This window comes from Calliphora vicina, chromosome 5, assembly GCF_958450345.1.
Source record: "Calliphora vicina chromosome 5, idCalVici1.1, whole genome shotgun sequence".
NCBI classification, from domain to species: domain Eukaryota; kingdom Metazoa; phylum Arthropoda; class Insecta; order Diptera; family Calliphoridae; genus Calliphora; species Calliphora vicina.
In genome coordinates, this window is record NC_088784.1 from 111,763,063 (window position 1) to 111,783,186 (window position 20,124).

Sequence of the window (20,124 nt, forward strand, 5' to 3'; positions counted from 1 at the left end):
AGTTTTTGAGTTAGCCACGTCGTATGAGTGATATATTCTTCCGAAAGCGTTCAATTATACGACTAATGTCATCTTAGTTTTAGCAAAAACAACCCATCCAGCCAAAGCAAATATATTTTTTAAGGAGAGATAAAAGAGACTTATTTGTGTCGCATTTTATTTCGAATATGACATTCATAATTAAGATACTTATTAGCGTTGAAGAACCCGTTCTGAGAGGACGTTTATGGTTAAAATATACTAAATTTTAATACATACTATACGAAAAGATGTATGGAATTTAATGAAAACTTTTACATCAAATAGTAAAAATAGGACTAAAAGAATATAAACAGTTTGTATTAAGATCCGTTCAAATTTGTAAAAGTTATAAACTTCGAAATGTTGTGCATATTCGAGTGGGAGTTTTATAAATCTGCAAGCATTAACCTAAAAGCTTAACTTAACTCTTATACATATTGTAATAGCAAGTATCTATTATACTTATAAAAGTATAATAGATTTGAAATGTTTTTTCGGTGTACATAAAATGAAATGGAAAGTTGATGAAAACTGATTTCTGCAGGAAGAAATGTGTTTGTTTACAAAACAGTTACACAAACACACACATAGATACATCCATCTGTACATAGATACATAAATATATGTAAAGCAGTAAGTATGTATGTATGTATGTGTGTATGTAAACAAGGTAATGTAAATGATAACTGAGGGGGAGAATGTGTATTAGAAGTTAACGAAACATGAAAAGAAAAGGAAAAAAAAAGAAACTTATTTCGAGCAGAGCAGAATGAAGCAACAAACACACAGTGACTGCACACCGCACTCCAGACTCTGGACAACGAAGTCAACAACAGATGATGGTGATGATGATGATGATGTAGCATCTTGTGTTGTAGATATTTTTTTCTCTTCCACTTTTCCATTTTATTTTATAACAAAACGAATGAATGTAAGGAAAGAAATGACAAAAATAATAAGCAAAAATCGCTACCCTTATCATAAGAAGTCCTGTCGCAAACATTAACTTACATACACTAACTTACATACATATGTATGTATGTATGTATTTTGTTTAGTTCTTGTTCTTGTTGTTCTTGTTTTGTTCTGTTCTGGTAAAATGCTGCCAGGCGGAAGACAGCAAATCTAACCAACCAGTTACACAAATGGTACGCGTATCGTATAAGTAAGAAAATCGATTTTTTACAATTTACGTGCAACAATACAAATATGTATCGTCGTTATTGTTCCTTGATTTGAAGACCATAAAATGTTTTTTTTTTTTTGTTATGGGTGGAATTGGAAAGAGGCAAATTAAAAAACGAAAACACAATACATACATAAATACATACATTGTAAATTGTAGATGAAAAGAAACTACTATATATATAGTAGATCTTTAGATATGTATTTTGTATGCAGAATACAGATATTATTCATAAATAAATAAATACATACTTATGTATCTAGGTACATCTGTAAATGTAAAAAATTAAAATATTTTTCGATATTCCTAACTGAAATAAATTGTTTTTTGTTTTGTGATATCATTTCGAAAATTGTTTGTCTAGCATAAGTTGCAAGGTTACATTTTTTTTTGGAAATTTATCTTAAATTGGTAAAATGTTTATGAAAACAAATCAAAGTTCCAAATATGAACATAGATATTCTGCATACAAATTTATGAAATATATACATACATACATACATTAGTGCTTCAAAATAAATGAAATTGTGAATTTGGGTCGTCCCTACCACCTAAAATTGTTCTATGTATTGTAAAAATACGTTGTGTAAAATATTAGGATGTTAGGATAATGTTAACTGATCGCGCAATGGCTCTGAAGTTTGGAGATGCATTTACAATCTGAAAATGCATTGTTTTAAGTTTTTGCAAAGATTTTGCCTTTAAAATTGGTTAAACAATTTTAAAGTTATTAAAAATTCCCCAGACAATTACCGTGTATGAGGCCACTTGAAGAAGAAATGTAGAATCAAATTAACATATCGCACTCGTTCAACAATACTGTATTAACTCAAAATTTTTGAAATTTCACTTTTTGCAAGAAATCAACTAACAACATCAATATCTATCTACTGTAAAAATTTCAACGTATTCCGATTACTCTTTCATCTCGAAAACCACATTTGAGACGATTTTCGTGATAATTAGTGACTACCTTTGTATCAACAAAAATGTATTATTTTGAGTTAATACAAAAAATTAAATAGAAATACATCGTATATTTTCATAAAAAAATATTATTTTGAATTGAGCCTTTATTCAAGTTAAAAATAATCAAATTGTTTTATTTAAATTTGGTTGTATTTTGAGTTAATACTGTTTTGTTGATAAAATAATACAAAAAAATATCGAGAAGTTTCAGGAAAATGGTATTAACTCAAAAAATAGATTTATTTTGCAATAATTGCAAAACAATTTAAAGAAAAACAATGTAAATATATTTTCAAATGGAATTTGCTTACTATGATGTATTCGGATTTACAAATTCTCTTAAAATGTAACCACAAACAGTTTTTTCCCTCTACTGAAAATTTAAAAATTTTGAGTTAATACAGTATTGTTGAACGAGTGCGATATAGAAACATATTTTTACTTTAAATATATACGTATTAATTGGATGTCCGTTCTTGTCCCAGCGGGAAAAAATGCTAGGTAGGCCTTCTAAAAGAGTTGTTAACATATTCTATAAGATCCAATACTCATTTCACTCTGCCTTCTCTCAGAATATGTTTTGCTTCTCCTTCTGAATTGAGATTCATGAACATTGAAAATTGCATTGCAAAATCACTGTGTTATATGGAATTTTTAAAATAATATACCCAATACATTTTTAGATTAACATTTACCATAGATATCTGAAATTCATGATTTAGTGATTTTTCCTGAAGAACCTGAAATTAGGGCCAGAAACAAAATTTCCTAGAAATCCACCAATTTCAAATATCCCATAATAGGTACATCCGTTAAAATTTAAATTTTTAATCCTTAAAACAATTTTTTTAAATATCGTTTAAATACATTTTGAAAATGTAAAATTTTGAACTTGAGATTTGCATTAAATTTGATATTTTTTGGTATCAAGATGTAATCGTTATCGATATCAGTTATGTTATTTCTCTATTCCCTTATCCCCTGTCTATACTTGACAAATACTTATCATAACAATTAATGACGTTTTTTATCAAGACAAAGTTGTCTGAGCAAAAGCTCTAACAATTTTGTCATAACGAAGCAATAATACTAATAAATCGAGACTATATCTGATAATTTTTTATCTTGACAACGATTTTGATGTTTATCATGATAAAAATTTATCAGGTATAGACAGGGAGTTAGATTTTATCATAAAGTGAAAATATGAAAATAAAAAATAACTCAAACCATAGAGAAATACAAACAAAAAAATTACTCAAAATCATCACACATACTAGTGTTGTTTTTGTTTTCGCATAGTTTTTTTACTAATACATTCTCACCACTTAGGTTTTTGACAATTGAGTTAGGTCTTTGACAGGCGAGTTTCCGATCTACATATGTGTATTTATCTATGACTCAAACAAAAATAAAATACAAACACTTACTAGTGTTGTTTTCGGATATTTTTTTTTTGCAAATTTCACATAGTTTTTTCACTAATACATTCTCAACACTTAGGTTTTTGACAAGTGATTTTCCACTCTATGATTTTAATACTCTATAACATAATCACATATAGTTAGAGCCATTAGGTTTGAAAAAAGTACACATTTTTATTAATATGAACTAACTTATGTATGTATTTAATAAAATGTTTTATTTTTATAATTTAATTTCAGAAAAGCGAGGAATATTTGTGAAATCTATAAATGAAGATTCTTACAAATATGGCATTCTTAGCAAAGGAAAAGCAATGTGTACAAGTCAATGACAATAAGTATCTTGGCGATAATCAAAAACAACGGTAATATTAACAATTTGTATCTAATAAATTATAATTGTTATTAAGTATGTATTCACGATGATCAAAATAGTTAATTTAAGTGAATTAGCAAAAATAAAGGAAATTAAATTTACTGTCAAATAGAGATTTAAGTACATAAAAAACTTATAGAAGAACAGTTCAAACAGGTTGCCTAGTAATTATTCACTATTATAGATTGACATTTTAACCAATTAAATTAAAAAATTGGGCGAAGGGCTAACATAATTCTCATATATTCTGAAATTAAAATATTCAATAATGTTCCACAAAATTATTCTAAAAATTCTGAAACTTCGTCGACAATATGACCACTATCAACGGTTATAGATCGGATGTGCCTAATGGAAGACCAGTTATGTCCGGGATCCTTATCCCCCTGTCTATACTTGATAAATATATATCATAACAATAAATGAAATTTATTGTCAAGACAAAGCAACAAAAGCACTAACAATTTTGTCATAACGAAGCAATAGTATTAATAAATCTAGACTATACCTGATAATTTTTTATTTTGACGTTTATCAAGATACAAATTTATCAAGTATAGACAGCACAGTCCAACTATAGGTTAGAGGTTAGGGATTTAAATTGGAAACATATATGACTATAATTATACAATATATTAATGTAAAAAACAAGTAACGGATGAATTAAATTTGTCACCACACAGCTCCGAACGTGCTTCAAGCTTAGCTTTGCCTCATAGTTCTTTGTTGGACTTTTATGACAAACAACAAGAGCAGTGTAATTCCGTGGCATTGCTGCCTGTTAATGCTAACATGGTTGTAAGACGACATTCGTCGCATTACTATCCAATGTTAGAAAATGAAAATCAACAGCAGCATCAGCAGCAATATCATCATCAACAACAGCAAAAGCAACATGTATCTCAACAAAACTCGTTACTACATCAACAACCATTTGCTGACTCTAGCGCTATAATGAAAACTGATCCCAGTAGCGCTCCGATTAATATTGAAATTTCATCTCCATTTATTTTGCAGCAGCAACATCGCCTCTTGCAACAACAGGCAAGTATTCCAATTATTATTAGGATTTTAAAATGTATATTAATAGACAAAAACTCAACAAAGAGTTTTTTTCAGAACGTAAGCTCTATTCGTGATCACTTAAATAAATTTTTTTATTTTAACATAGTAAAAAGTGCGTTTTTGAGAAAAAAAAGTTCAATGCTAATAACGCACACAAAAATCCATTTTTTTTAATAAAACAAGCTCAAGTCGTGATCACTTAAAATTTGAAAACGATGTATTTAAAGCAATTGTTGTCGTACAGTTTTTCATTTTCATTAACATCTTGTTATAATTAAGAATGTTTTATGTATTCGGCTATGCGGAATTTTAGATACCTTATTTTCTGTAATTTTTGGTTTCTACACGCCATTGTACAAAAATAGCGGCACAGCTACATATTCCGATTTAACAGAAATTTTCAGAGTTTGACTATTAATCAAAATATTCTCACTAATCTGTTAACTAATATTTCTATGATTTTTAGGTAAATTCTTTGAATGCAACTTCAACGGCTACAAAGCGTTCTACAAAAAAATCATCGGAGCTAAATCAAAAGCAACAACAAATGCCGAATCCAACAGCTTTAGCTACACCCCCACCTATACCGAAGAGAACATTTCGTAACAAATTTAATTGGAACTCGGTGAACAGCACAACTACAGGTGGATTGAGAGGATCTCCCACACCCCCCTCATCGGCGGCATCAATAACTCAAACACCAACCAAAGGTAAGCAACAAATGGCTGCAGGCACTGCTTTCATATATCCACAGAACCTGCAACATTTGCCAGCAACAGGCTGTGGTTTTGTAAATCCAAACATAAACATTGAGGTCGACTCATCAGCAAATACGGGAGCGGTTTCACCACTCTATGTTGACTTAAGGTCACGTTCTGTCTTCTCTGAGGGCGTTGCACATAACTGTGGAAGTGGTTACGATACAAGTGGTGCTTCCGATGACGATCGTATGAGCTTGGAGAATTCTGTGTTTGAAGAGTCGTTGAATTCCACTCCCGTTAAATTATCAGCTAGTGCTCAAGGCAAACAGTTCAGTACTACTTTGGCGGCAAAGACTCTGGCTGCTCTAACTGGAGATGTTAGTACAGCTCTTAAGAGATCTAATCGTTCATCTAGCAGTACCGTTGATTCAAGCATCACGTCCTCGGGCTACGGTTCATCTTCGCATAGTGAACGCATGACATCGACATCTACCACCGCCGATTTTCGTAGTCGATTTTCCAGTGTGGACACCCAATCGTCGGTGGATAGTTGCCTCACAGAGAGAACGTCCGCTGATTCGCCATTAACTAAGGAAATGCCATACAAAACAGAACGTCCATTAAACATGATGACTGATGTTCTGCACACTTTGAACAACAATGAAATGAATTCAGACTTTATGTCACAGCCGATTAATACGATGGGGAATAATAACAACAACAACAACAATAGCATTTCATTTAATACGCAAATAGGGCAAAAGGCAGCCAGTGTGCCAAGTGTTCCTGCACGTGGCGGGCAACGTAAAAATCACCAAGAGTCGTCACAATTTAAATCGCAGAGCCAGTCGCAGCAATCGCTCAACAACAGCATCGATTCCAGCAATAAGGCCTCTTCGACAGTTCCGAATTCAACATCGACCTCATCAACTGCTTCGGCAGGTTCGAGCATATCCACCGGTTCGTCAATGTCAATTTCAGCTTCAGGATCGGGAAATTCCCCACTAGCTCCGCAGCCCCAACAACCAAACTTGCCGCATCAGAAACGTCCACCCATACCTCCAGCCAGAGTACAAAATTTTGAACTGCAAGATTCGGTAAACATAAAAAATTACACGCCGCAACCAGCACTAACTATTCGCAATCAGTTGAATCGCAGCAAGCGCCCACCTCCTATACAATATCCTAAGCTGCACCAACGGCAGGATTCCAACTTGTCCAGTGATAGTTTCTCGGCTACCTCGAGTCCCGGCTATAATTCGAAAAATCTTATGGATGCTCCATTACTTCAAAATGCATCACGTATTAATAAAAGTAACGCAGCCATGGCAGCCATGCGACATCAGGACTCAAACGATAGCTTTGTTTTGTCATCAACAAGATTTGGTAGTTCTGGGCCGATGGTGCCTCCACGACATAAATTTAATTTTCGCCAAGATTCCACAATATCAAGTGATAGCTTTAGTCAAACATCAAGTCCAGGTTATAATACCAAAATTATGGAGGCCCCCTTATTGCCTTCGTTATCAGTTAAACGGTTGTGCAACGGTAAGTACTGTGCAATACTTATACCTCTTTATCATTAATCTAATCAAATCTAAACTGTTTTCACACCCTTGCAGTTTCTACACCCATTAATATTAAGCAAAAATTCCAAAATGAAACTATCGATGAATTGGAAAATAATGTTCCCATGTCCCCAATACCGAAATGCGTTTCAACACCAGCCAGTCTGCAAACTATAGTGAGATTTCAAAATGGTGCTCCCAATACCATGTCTTTATCACATCAGGTAATAATTTTTACACCATCTACCAAAAATTCACTCATATTTTATTCAAACAATTTTAATTAGATTATAAGCCGCCGCAAAAGTTCAAACCCTTACATAACGAATGGACGCTTAAAGTTTCGATTATTTCAAATACTTGTCAATGCTTTGGCCCTACTAGCGATTGCAGGAGGTTTGGCCGCTTACTTCAATGCCTATCCGACTATAAAGTTTGTAAACAAAACCATAATTAACACGGTTCATGTTGAGGACCCTATGAGCTATGGAAAAAACCCGGCACCTGGTACATGTCTTCCTATTATAGTGAAATTTTGCCAGGGTCCTCAAATTCCCTATAATTTTACGGTATTTCCAAACTACATTGGACACTTTGGTCAACTGGAAACGCAAGTGGTAATTGAAATTGACATTCTTCTTTTTCTATTTTTACTATTTGTCTATACACTCCAGGATATGGACGCTTATGAAGCTCTGGTAGATGTACGATGCTATGAATTGGTGTCCTTGTTTTTGTGCACACTCTTCGTTCCGAAGTGCGGAACAACCGGAGCTACTGTACCCCCTTGCAAATCTTTATGCACCGAAACAATGAGACGTTGTGGATTTTTCTTTGATGTTTTTGGTTTAAGTCTGCCAGAGTACCTGAATTGTAAACTTTTTAAGGACTTTGAGAGTCCGGATGACTGCGTGGGTTTAGAACAAGTGCAAAATGCTATGATTGCCTCAGCCAATCCCAAATGCGATGGTTTCTTGTGCGATAACAACCGCTGCTTACCGCAAGAGTACGTTTGTGATGGCAATTTGGACTGTATGGATCAGGCTGATGAAAATAAGTGTGAAATGTGTCCCAAGGATCAGCTCTTCTGTGGCAACGGCAAATGTGTAACCTCGGATCACATATGCAATGGAGTAATGGATTGTCCATTTGGACAAGATGAAAAAAATTGCAGTACGTATATTATATATGTACATATGTATGTACAATAAATATTTAGTTGAAATACAATTTATTTAAATTTTTTCAGTTCGTCTAAGCGAACGAAATGGTGATTTGGGGAAAGGAGTTCTGGAAGTTTATCGCATGAACACTCAGGAATGGACTCCGGCATGTGTTAAGAATTGGGATCGCGCTGTCTCACCATCAGCTGTTTGTTCTATGCTGGGTTACAGTGCTGTGAATGCCACTAGTGTCATAACTCAAAAGACTCACAGGCCATTGCTAACATCGGTCAATGTTTCTACAGATATTTGGAAAACGTACTCCAAAAAGAAATCCAATCTGATGAAGCAGTTTTCCAACTGCACGAAAGATGAAGATTATCCTATAGCTGAACTGACATGCTCCAACTTTGGTACATATACAGATCTTAAGAAACTGTCAAGGAGTTTAAATTTCGAATTAATTTCTTATTTTATTTGATACTATCTTTTAGAATGTGGCAAAGTTAAGAAGCCAAAACGTAAGTTATCGCGACGCATAATTGGTGGCGCCAAAGCCCAGCCAGGTTCATGGCCTTTCTTAGTGGCAATTTTAGGTGGCCCAGAAAAGATATTTTACTGTGCTGGTGTCTTAATATCTGACCAATGGGTGTTAACTGCATCACATTGTATTGGCAAGTAAGTGGAATGAATATCTTTAGGAACATACAATAATAACGATATATAAAAATTAATTAATTACCTGCATCTCTGTTTTATTTTGTTTAGTCACACTTTGATTGACCTTGAAGACTGGACCATACAATTGGGTGTAACACGTCGCAATTCGTATACGTATTCGAGTCAAGAAGTAAAAGTTAAAGCCGTTATACCCCATCCGTTATACAACATTGCTATAATACATGACAACGATATTGCTCTGATTCAAGTAAGATTTATATTTATGTTTGTAAAAAATATGGAAATCAATCCCATTATTAACTAGTAATAAATGAAACTAAGCTCTTGGCATAGTTATATTTTTATCATTTTGAGATCCTTGAGATTCTGAAATTGAAGATATTTACCATAAGGACGCAAATTTTACAGCCGTCTTTGTCCGTTCTGCAATCGAGTTATCAGTTGTCTTGCCTAATATTGTTCATAAGTTCTTGACAAATTGGGATGATTGGATGCACTAAAAACCGATACATAAATAATCTGAATGTTTGTTTATTCTACTAAAGAAATTATATATTTGGACGACAGAATCAACAAGTAATATAGTAACAAGAAGTAAAAATTACTGTTATTGCAATATTTTTAATAAGGACGGATTTTTGACTAGAAGATTGGAGTTTAAATTTAGTTTAACCCTCCGTTAGTCGCAATCATTTTCAATCGAGACTAGTCGCAATGTATCAAATTGATATCAATAAAAAAGGCGCGTTTGAAAATAATCTCTTCACTTTTTATTTCGAAAACAGTAAAACAAAAAAAATTGCAGTAAAAATATAATTTTATCAAAAAATAGCTTAAAATTTGGGTGTTTAAAAAAATTTACAATAAAAAAATGCTTGCCTGTATCAACTAGATCAGTTGCGAGTAACGGAGGGTTAATCCACGAATATTGTTTTTAAGTCGTTGATTATTTTGTTTTAGTTGCTAATTTAAACGTGCAATATTGGCGGTTTGAGCTCCATAATAAATCTCAAAGTACAAACAGCAAATGAAAACATAAAAATTTTGATAATTTAAGGAATAACTAAGGAATATTTAAGTGACTTGAAAATATATTATTTGAATAGGGTTTATTTTAATTAAATTTTTCGGTCAGCTACATTTGTATATCCACTAGGGTTTTCAATTAATCTGGTTTATGGTTTAATCGGTTAATCGAGCAAATAATTAATCGGGATTAAGATTTAATCAGTAATTTAAAATTAACCGATTAAACCGAATAATTTCTATTTAAATTTTAAACTGAAAATATATCCACGAATTTTCTGTATTTTAATACAAAATAGACAAAATAGCAACCAAAAAGTAATTAATTTTCTTTAGTTTTAATAAAACTGGACTTGGAAAAAACTCTCTCGCTGTTTGTAGATGTTAGTTAAATCGAAAGTAAGGCATGGTAAAGAATATCCAATATCTCAGTTATTTTTTAATTCTTTTCTACACATATAAAATCTCCATTATATATATGAAGTCCTTTTTGGATTTTTTAGATTTTAAATACTTTTAATAATTTCGAAAATTTCTGATAAAAACTTATTTCCGTAGTGTCTCCTGTTTCGTCTATTATCATGTTCTCAAACGACAAATACATTCAAATGAAATATATCAGTTTTTATACTCACTAAACATAATTCTTGGATGTTCGAACAAATATGTAATTTTATTTTGACATTTGAATTAAAATGGAAAAATAATACAAACAAATATGTTAAAGTGCAGAAAAAAAATTTCGGTTAATCGGTTAATCGACACAAATTAATCGGTTTATTTGTTATTTGAAAATCGACAATTTTGAATTATGCGAACAGTTAACCGACAAAAATTAAGCGGTTAACCGATTGAATACCCTAATATCCACCATCAAAAATGTATGGTTTATATTGATTTTGTCTTTCCGTTTATATCATATCGATGTTCGTCCGTCCGTCCGCCCGTATTTCTGTTGAAAACACTATAGGGCCCAAACGAACATTCTCTGTTGATAAAGTTTATTTGGTATTTAAAATGGGCAATATCGGTCCATGATTTTACCTAGCCCCCATACAAATGTCCCCCCGGAATACTGTTTTAACAGTCATAAATATGTTGATTATGCAGCAAACCTGATAAAATTTTGCATAAATTAGTTCTAAGTAGTCTGAAGTCCCTAAAGTTTGACGAAAATCGGGCAGCATTTGTCCCTAGTCCCCATACATGGTCCCCCTCAGAAATTTTCTTGAACAATATAATAATTAATATCATGATCAAATTGGACATAAGCCAGTTTTATATGAACCTAAATCTTTTTACCAAATTTTGTGAGCATCGGTCCATAATTGACCCTACCTGTTATATAACCCCATATGGCATTATTACGAAGTTTAAACTAGAACCCAATAACATCAAAGTGGATTAATGTTAGATTAGATTTATTTTTAGATTAACTAATCTGATTATTAATAAAAACTGCTCAAAAAATTAGCGTTTGTTCCCTTCCAGCCTTTATCAAATAATTTACACCTTTTTCATGGAAATTTTCCCTTTCACATTCAAAACAGAACAACTGAAGATGAGATTTTCTATTTCAGAAAAGAATAATGAGATATTTCAATTGAATTTTTGGAAAGACCAAATGAATATGAGATTCTCTATTTAGAATTCATAAAAGAACAATTGAAAATTAGAAAATAACAATTTAGATTTTTTAATTGAACTATATATTACATATATAATCCTTTATATATCCTTAATATGTCAAGTATGGATTTACATATATAATATCCACATAGAAGCAGGGTTTAGTTTAAGTATTTTTTTCATCATTCAACAATTTTTCATTTACAAATCGAGGACAATATACATTATAGAATCTATTTCTAAACTTTATTTTGCATTAATTAAATTTATTTCAACTTATTCTATTTATTAGCTTGTTAAACATGTAGTATTTCATGAGCATTTACTGCCAGTTTGTTTGCCTCCGATCAATATGAAACAATTAAAGTATGATATCTTGTGTACGGTTATTGGTTGGGGTAAAAGGCGTGATAAAGACCGTAAGTCTATATACACAAATTATCAAAGTTACCACTCATGTACTCATTTTGTTTTTATATGTGAAATTATTTTTTATTTTAAAAAAGCTACAGCCACCTATGAACCCATAGTGAACGAGGTGCAGGTGCCAATTATACGACGACAACAGTGCGATGAATGGCTTGATAATTTAACGGTTTCGGATGGAATGATTTGTGCTGGATATGAAGAGGGCGGAAAAGACGCTTGCCAAGTATGAATATTTTGAAACTCAAAAATAAGAAAATATAGTTTTTATTAAAGTAAAATGATGACGATTTCTTTTCAGGGTGATTCTGGTGGTCCGTTACTTTGTCCTTATCCAGGCGAAAAGGACAGATGGTTTGTTGGTGGCATCGTATCATGGGGAATAATGTGTGCACATCCAAAATTACCCGGCGTCTATGCGAATGTCATCAAGTATCTGCCATGGATTCACGAACAAATACAGAAAAACTCTCGGGAAGAAACCTACTCAAAATATGATGCACATCCGGGCGGACCCGACATACTCTCCAATCTGGCAACAGTATCACTCAAGAGCAAGCAGTCATATAACTTAAACAATCGTAATCCTTTCGAGGGTGATTATTACGAGAGCGAAGAGAAAAAAGTCAACGGTGAATAAACAGCTAAATAGACTCAAAGAGAACACGCAACCTGGGAGTGAGAAAATTGATTATTTTTAAGTGATCACAAGAAAAGGATTTATTTTTTATGGACGAGAGAGATATCGGAAAATAAAACATAGTAATTAATACATGAATACATATTTCAAAAGCAGTAATCAATTACAATTAAACAGAAACAAATATTTTTGCTACTGGAAAATTACGTTTTACTTACTCTGAAACACAAAAATCACAAATTGTCAATTTTTTATTACAAGAAATTTTTGGGTCAATTTAATTGTAGACGAAATATTAACAAAAACACTAAATAAGTAATAATTAATGAACAAAAAAAAAAAAAAAAAAAAAAACCATATCCGCCATATGCATATAAAAGCATATAGCATACTTACATACATAAGTTTAAGCAGTCATACATACAAATAAGTATGTATGCATACATACATACGATTACAAACATACATATTAAAATGCATAAATACATATTTAGTTTTTAAGGCAATTGTAGGAAAATTTAAATGGATAATGAAAAACAAGACAATAAATATTACATTACATTACATACATATGTATGTATGTATGTACTACTAAATACTATATACAATATGTATATTGTATGTGCATAAATACATACATACATATATTTAAGAATTAAGTATAGAATTCAGTTATGAAAAATATCATTTTTTTTATAAAACAACTGCGAAACAATGAGAACATTTTGGTTTTGCTGATAAATAAATAAATACATATGACAATAAATACATATTAAAATAATTTTTAAAAATAAGACAATAATAAAACTACCTACTAAAAACATATACATACATACATACATATACATATATATATATTATAGAATTGGGAAGAAAAAGAACTTACGACAATATTAAATAATTAAAAATAATTAAACAAACACCTTTACACTTACAACACACACACACAAATTGATAATACATGGAAATATTTTCCAAACTCTAAGGCCGCGTAACTTATTATATTTTAAACATAGTTTAGGATTAGATTAATCAAAGATAAAATTTATAAAATTTGTATGAAAAAAAAATATATTTAAACATTGATTAAGCCTTAACTATGTTTAAAATTTTGATAAGTTGCCCGGCCTAAGAATTATTTACATACAATACATAAATACATAAGTACATATGTATGTTTAAAAAAGGTATATACAACATACATACTATACATACACAAAATTATAATAATAATAATATACACAAGATTATTAAAAATCTTAAAATAAGTTTTAGCATGTACTTCAATGTTGCTTTAAATCTGAAAACTACTATTTTTAAAATAAAACATAAGTATAATAAAACATGAATAAATAACTACTTACATACATACATATATCATATGATTAAAAATGATCAACAAATGACAATAAATATCACAAAAACATACATACATACATATTTAGATATATAGGATAAAATTCACTTTGTATGCATTATCATACGAGTACATTCCCATACAAACATATAATACATACATACATATTAGGGAGGACTTAATTTAGACTTTGTCAAACTTTGATGCTCCCAAGGTCTTAAATTATTCACCACTATTTGAAAACAAAATACTGAAAATTTTATCAACATCATATAACTTTTAAAGGTTAATTGAAATTTCGAGGTTTGGGTCAAAGAAATAGAAACATTTTCAAAATAAATCCAATTAAAAATAGTTTTGGTTTTCAATATCTAGGAGTAATATAAATATAAACATGTTCTTACATCGTTAAACCATTATATATTGATAATAATTGGATACGATTATGGCCTATTGGCTTGGATTCTGTAACTGTATTAATAAATAAATAAAAATACATAGTCTTAAAGGTTCTGCAAAATTTTCGGCTTAATAATTCCTTTGTTATTTCAAAGTCCGGTTTAATTTTTGACAGCACCTTTCTTCCTTCCTGGAACTCTGATTAAGTGTCCAACCTGGTTCTTATTATTAATTTTTTTAATAGTAAACCTAAAATCTTCTTCGGAACTACAAATATGATTTTTTATTTGAATTTGTAGTAGCAATTATTCTTTAAAACTACTACTTACTTTTCCATTTTGCCAAAATATAAAATTTTATGTTATTTTAGTGTTTTCAACAAAATATTCTAAAACACTATTGCATCAGAAATTAAATTGTTGCAGTATTTGCAAACATTTGCGGCAGCACTGCAAATTCTTTGCAAAAAAAAAATTTGACGTAAATCAGAACGTTAACGTTAACAACTACTGCATTTACAAACGTACCCACAATTTCATCGTCTAAACAAAATATGTATTAGATTTTCAAAAAAATACGAATGATGTTTTTGATTTACGGTCGGTATTCAAAATTTTTTTAAAACTATTCAAAAACTTCTTATTTCCATATGTATCGGTTATGTACATATTTATAAAAACAAATAAGGCAAACAAAAATGTCAAGAAATATAAAAAAAAAAAAAAGTTTGCAGATAAATACAAAGAAATAAAATATTTGTAATACTATCGTGTAAACAATAAATGTTTTTTCGAAACGATTTCTTGAAATACCGAATGATTTCAATAATATTTTTAATTTGAAATGTGTCTATAAATACCTTAAATGTTATCGACTAACTTCTCTCGACATCGGGAAACTGGCATTAAGTTTATAATTTCAGTATCAGCAATTGATAATTATCATTTCAAAATATTTTTTAAATGTATTGAAAACATTCATAATTGTTTTTATTGCAATTTCGATTTATAAGATGTTTCGTTATCCAAAGATTTTGTAACTCCTGGCAGTCATTTCCCAGCAGTTCTAGGAAACTTTTCTGAACTAATGATTTTACCTATCATTTAGGGTGACTAGTTATTTTAACATGTCCTAAGGAGAGGATAAATTAACCATTTGGATAACTTAGAGACAGTTGCACTACATAAGTAACGTTTAAAGTGACTACACTATAGATTACTTCGAGAGATTTAAGTGACAATTGTCTTTACGCTAGATTATATGGGATTACCTTCTGTCTGCGTTACAAAATAGCACATACTATGTGACAAATGATCCAAAATATATAAATTGGAGTCAGCCAAGTGATCAGACATTAGCATAGACTAACATAGACCCGAATCAGCTGTTTTTAGCAACATGGCGAAGGCAAACAAAAAAAATTTACGAAAAATTAACAAAAGAAAATGTATAATAAACCACGGTAGATTTAAAAGAGGGACAAACATATAAATTTATCTTTCTATATCTCGTCTCACACACTCATCGATTTTTTACTACATTTTATTTTTTCTCTCGCTCTAAGATCTGCCTTAATGGTGGAATTGAAAAAATGTTAAAAAAAATGTAAACAAAACCATACGGTTCGAAATTACTTGTTTGACAGCTGTCAATGGTCTCTTATCTGTAATAATCTGTGGACATTAGTGACAATTACTGTCTGTAAGGGATTCATTTACTACTTGCTCTAAATATTATGGCTTTATACAAGTATTTCTGTTCAAAAATATAAGTGCACATTTTTTAAATTTTTGAAGTCATATTTTAATTTTTTTGAAGCATATTTTAGGCACATATTTTCCAATAATAAATGCATAAAAATCCGGCCCTTAGTAATAAATTAAATAAAATTATTTCTTAAAAAAACATTTCTAAAATTTATATTTAAACATCTATGGATTATAAAATACAAAAACTATTTTTAATTGAACATTTTTATTTAACATTCAAAATTTAATTTTTCAATTTTTATTTTTTGTAAAATAATGCTACTTTGATCCAATCTCGAAACCTCAAATTATATGTATGTGTAACCTCTAAACGTAATCCGGTTTTGCTCAAATTATTAGCAATTGGTTTCAGAATGACGGAGCTGAATTTAGATAAAAATGATAGCCACCCTAATATACATAGATACATACATATGTATGTATAGTACATTAAGATTGCCACCCCAAGATATCTATACTGCTTCTTGCTAATTTGAATTAAATAACTTTTACAATTCTTAATAGCGAACGATTTAAATTTTTAAAATCTTTCTAATTTTTAAATTGTATTTTGAAATGAATCGAACTTCATTATCGGAATATGAGCAGAGTCAAGATTGTTCATGTAGTGGTCTAATGTACATACATACACAAATACATACACACATACATGCATGCATACATAGATACATTATTAAAATACATACATAATATGTATATGCGTGGGTTTCAGCTTTAAAAAAAAATCAAATACTTTTATTTAAAATAAGATCATGTCACAAATCGATTCATATCCAATTATCATTCATACAAACACATTTAAGACGAAAATTTAACAATGTAACTCATGTAGTGTTTTTGAAAATAATGAAATTGAAAGCTAAAAATCTATTTTACAGTCAGTTTTCCTAAACCTGCATTTTTATTTAATGCTTGCATACATGTGTACAGAAACGTTGCACATTATTTTATTGATTAAAGCGAAATAAATTTAAAAGGTTTACTAAATCTAGTGATGTAACGAATATCTGCTTAAAGAATGCGGTATTTGAGAAATCGCTCTAGGTTTGCGAAACGATAAAACACTTATCGTAATAAGTTTTCCAAAAAACTACCTAACTATTTCTGTAATTTTGAAAATACACAAAAAGTGATGTTTGTGACTTTGTGCAGTCATATCTTACATGATTTAGAATGTTTAGACTTTTATTTCAAAAGAATTGAATAATTGTCGAATTAATTCATAATAGAATTCATTCATTCTGAGAATGATTAAATATTTGTTAATTCAAATCTAATCCAAATTTAATGAAAATATATTTTGTCCATTCATTTGTTTTTGTTTCGTTCTTAACCCCCTGTCTATACTTGATAAATATTTATCATAACAATTGATGACGTTTGTTGGCAAGACAAAGTTGTCTGAGCAAAAGCACTAACAATTTTGTCATAATGAAGCAATAATACTAATAAATGGAGACTATACCTGATAATTTTTTATCTTGATAACAATTTTGAAGTTTATCATGATAAAAATTTATTAGGTATAGACAGGGGGTAAGCTTTTATAAAATGAATGAAAAAAAATGTTATAATGAATTTAAATTAATAATTTATTAAGTAATTAAATTCGTAAAGTATAAATTAATTCAATACGTTTGAAGTACTAAGGAATTAAACCTATGAATTAATTCTTAATAAATACAAAGTCATGTTTATAAACAGTTACCTAAATTTTGATCAAATATTTTTCCAAATCAAGGGATTTTTAAAAAAAAATAACTTTGATTTGTTTTTGCATATTTTGTTACTTAACATTTTGTAGTTTAGAATGTTTGTTGCATTTTTCAACATTTGTTTAAATGTACAAACACTGTAAACAAATTAGTTTATAAAATTTATTTCAATTATCCTTGTCTTATCTGCAAAAAAGCCTATGTGTATTTTACCAACTTTTCAGGATAGCTTTTAAAATTGTTCATTCTTTTCTAGCAAAAATTAAGAATTTAGACAAGAAATGTGATACAAATTGATTTAAAAGTATTAAAATGAAAGCTTAAACAATGGACAAAACGAAAATAATAAATTTATCACATTATTCTTGGTTTTCAAGTCGTTTCGTTTTCGAAATCGATTTTCATCGCATTTTTCCAGAGTATATTTTTATGAAATAGAAAATTCTCAGATTTGTCTAATCTAATATTAAACAAATTTCATTACTTTGACCTCTGTAAAAGGATTTCTTTTTTATCTTGAAATCGGTTTAATTTAAACCTTTTTATTTTTTGTTTATATGATTTAATTTAATCAAATAATATAAATAAAATATTTCAATGCATCTAAAAATTCATACATATACATACATACATAGATAATTAAATAAATAAATACATAAATACATACATATATGCAACTCAAAACTATTGTAGCTTTATAATTTCGAAAATGAAGTGTTGTATACATGAATTTATATTTACATATATTATAGTATTATACATACATATATATATATATAAAAAGAATAAACTATATACACATAACTCATATATATACACATAGTATATAATATACATTTATATATACATATATATTTATAGGAATTACAAGAAAAAAAATAATGCAAAAATATAAAAAAAAAAATAATATATACGAGTATAAATGTAACAAAAAAAAATAAAAAAAAATAAATATTTAACTAAGTATTACATTAAAATGTAGGTGTTCGCTTTACACATCCAAATTAAATTGAAAACAAAATATTTATATAAAGAAAATAGTATAGCAAATTACCAAAAAAAAAAAAATAAAAATGGGGGATGAATTAAAAATCTTACTAAAGGTGTTATGTACAATCAATCATACAAATATGTTATGATGATGAATTATTAATATTATTTTGTTTAACTATTATTACATAGTACATACATACATATTCTTATTATTATTATTATTTCAATTATAAGTTATTTATATGTATGTGAAATTTCAATTAATAGCTAATTATGTATAATTGATGTCAAAAGAAAAAAAGGCCATAGTGTTACAAATGGATGTTAATAAAAATATATATATATACATATACATACAACTATAACTATAAGTATATACGATATACGAAACCACGCCCACAACTAAAGTACCTAGTGACATTTGCCCACATTTTCAACAGAATAACAGGAATAATTAAAATTGTTTCTTAATAATAATTATAATTATGAATAAAACCAAAATAAATATGCATATACATATAATAATAAATATTGAGAAAACATATTTTTGTTGAGAAAAGAAAACGTCAATAAGCATTTGCTTGGAATTTGTCATAACTCACATCGCTAATGATAATATTTTATACAAGACAATTCATTGAAATTCCTCAAGCAAGTATTAAAAATTATAATCAGTCTTCATTTATTAAAATTTACACAGCTACAGTTTAGTCAATCTGTGTTTTTAAACAAATACACTTTAATAATTCACAAGAATAAACACACTTAAATTGCAATTTTAGAACTCAATAAATTAATTATCTGTTTGATAATTCACAATAAACTAACTAGTTTATTGCTCTTGTTACACTATTTATACACCATCGACATCTTCCAGGATTTTTCGGGATTATCCAGCGGAAACACTCGAATGTTATACTATGTTCACATTTGCAGAGTTAATCATCTCAAACGTCCATACATACATTTAATGATTTGTAAATCACTTCAAATTAATTAAAACTTAATCACTTCAT

At 29.5% G+C, this 20,124-nt stretch overlaps 1 protein-coding gene across 1 annotated transcript; it reads left to right on the plus strand.

Annotated features, from left to right (window-relative positions):
- The first annotated feature begins 3,835 nt into the window (after positions 1–3,835).
- Positions 3,836–13,051, plus strand: Corin (corin serine peptidase). The gene is made up of 12 exons (XM_065513046.1): positions 3,836–3,965; positions 4,660–5,020; positions 5,508–7,290; positions 7,365–7,534; positions 7,598–7,927; positions 7,985–8,483; positions 8,560–8,886; positions 8,968–9,151; positions 9,242–9,401; positions 12,102–12,228; positions 12,316–12,461; positions 12,537–13,051. The coding sequence occupies exons 1-12, from the start codon at positions 3,871–3,873 to the stop codon at positions 12,873–12,875; spliced, it is 4,521 nt and encodes a 1,506-aa protein (XP_065369118.1). The 5' UTR covers positions 3,836–3,870; the 3' UTR covers positions 12,876–13,051.
- Positions 13,052–20,124: the final 7,073 nt, after the last annotated feature.

What these genes read in the sequence shown, in the direction of transcription:
- Corin (XM_065513046.1), top strand. Translation starts at nt 3,871, where the DNA reads ATGAAGATTCTTACAAATATGGCATTCTTAGCAAAGGAAAAGCAATGT. An exon ending in AGTTAAACGGTTGTGCAACG is followed by an intron (nt 7,291 to 7,364) that starts GTAAGTACTGTG and finishes ACACCCTTGCAG; the next exon opens with TTTCTACACCCATTAATATT. An exon ending in ACAAGATGAAAAAAATTGCA is followed by an intron (nt 8,484 to 8,559) that starts GTACGTATATTA and finishes AAATTTTTTCAG; the next exon opens with TTCGTCTAAGCGAACGAAAT.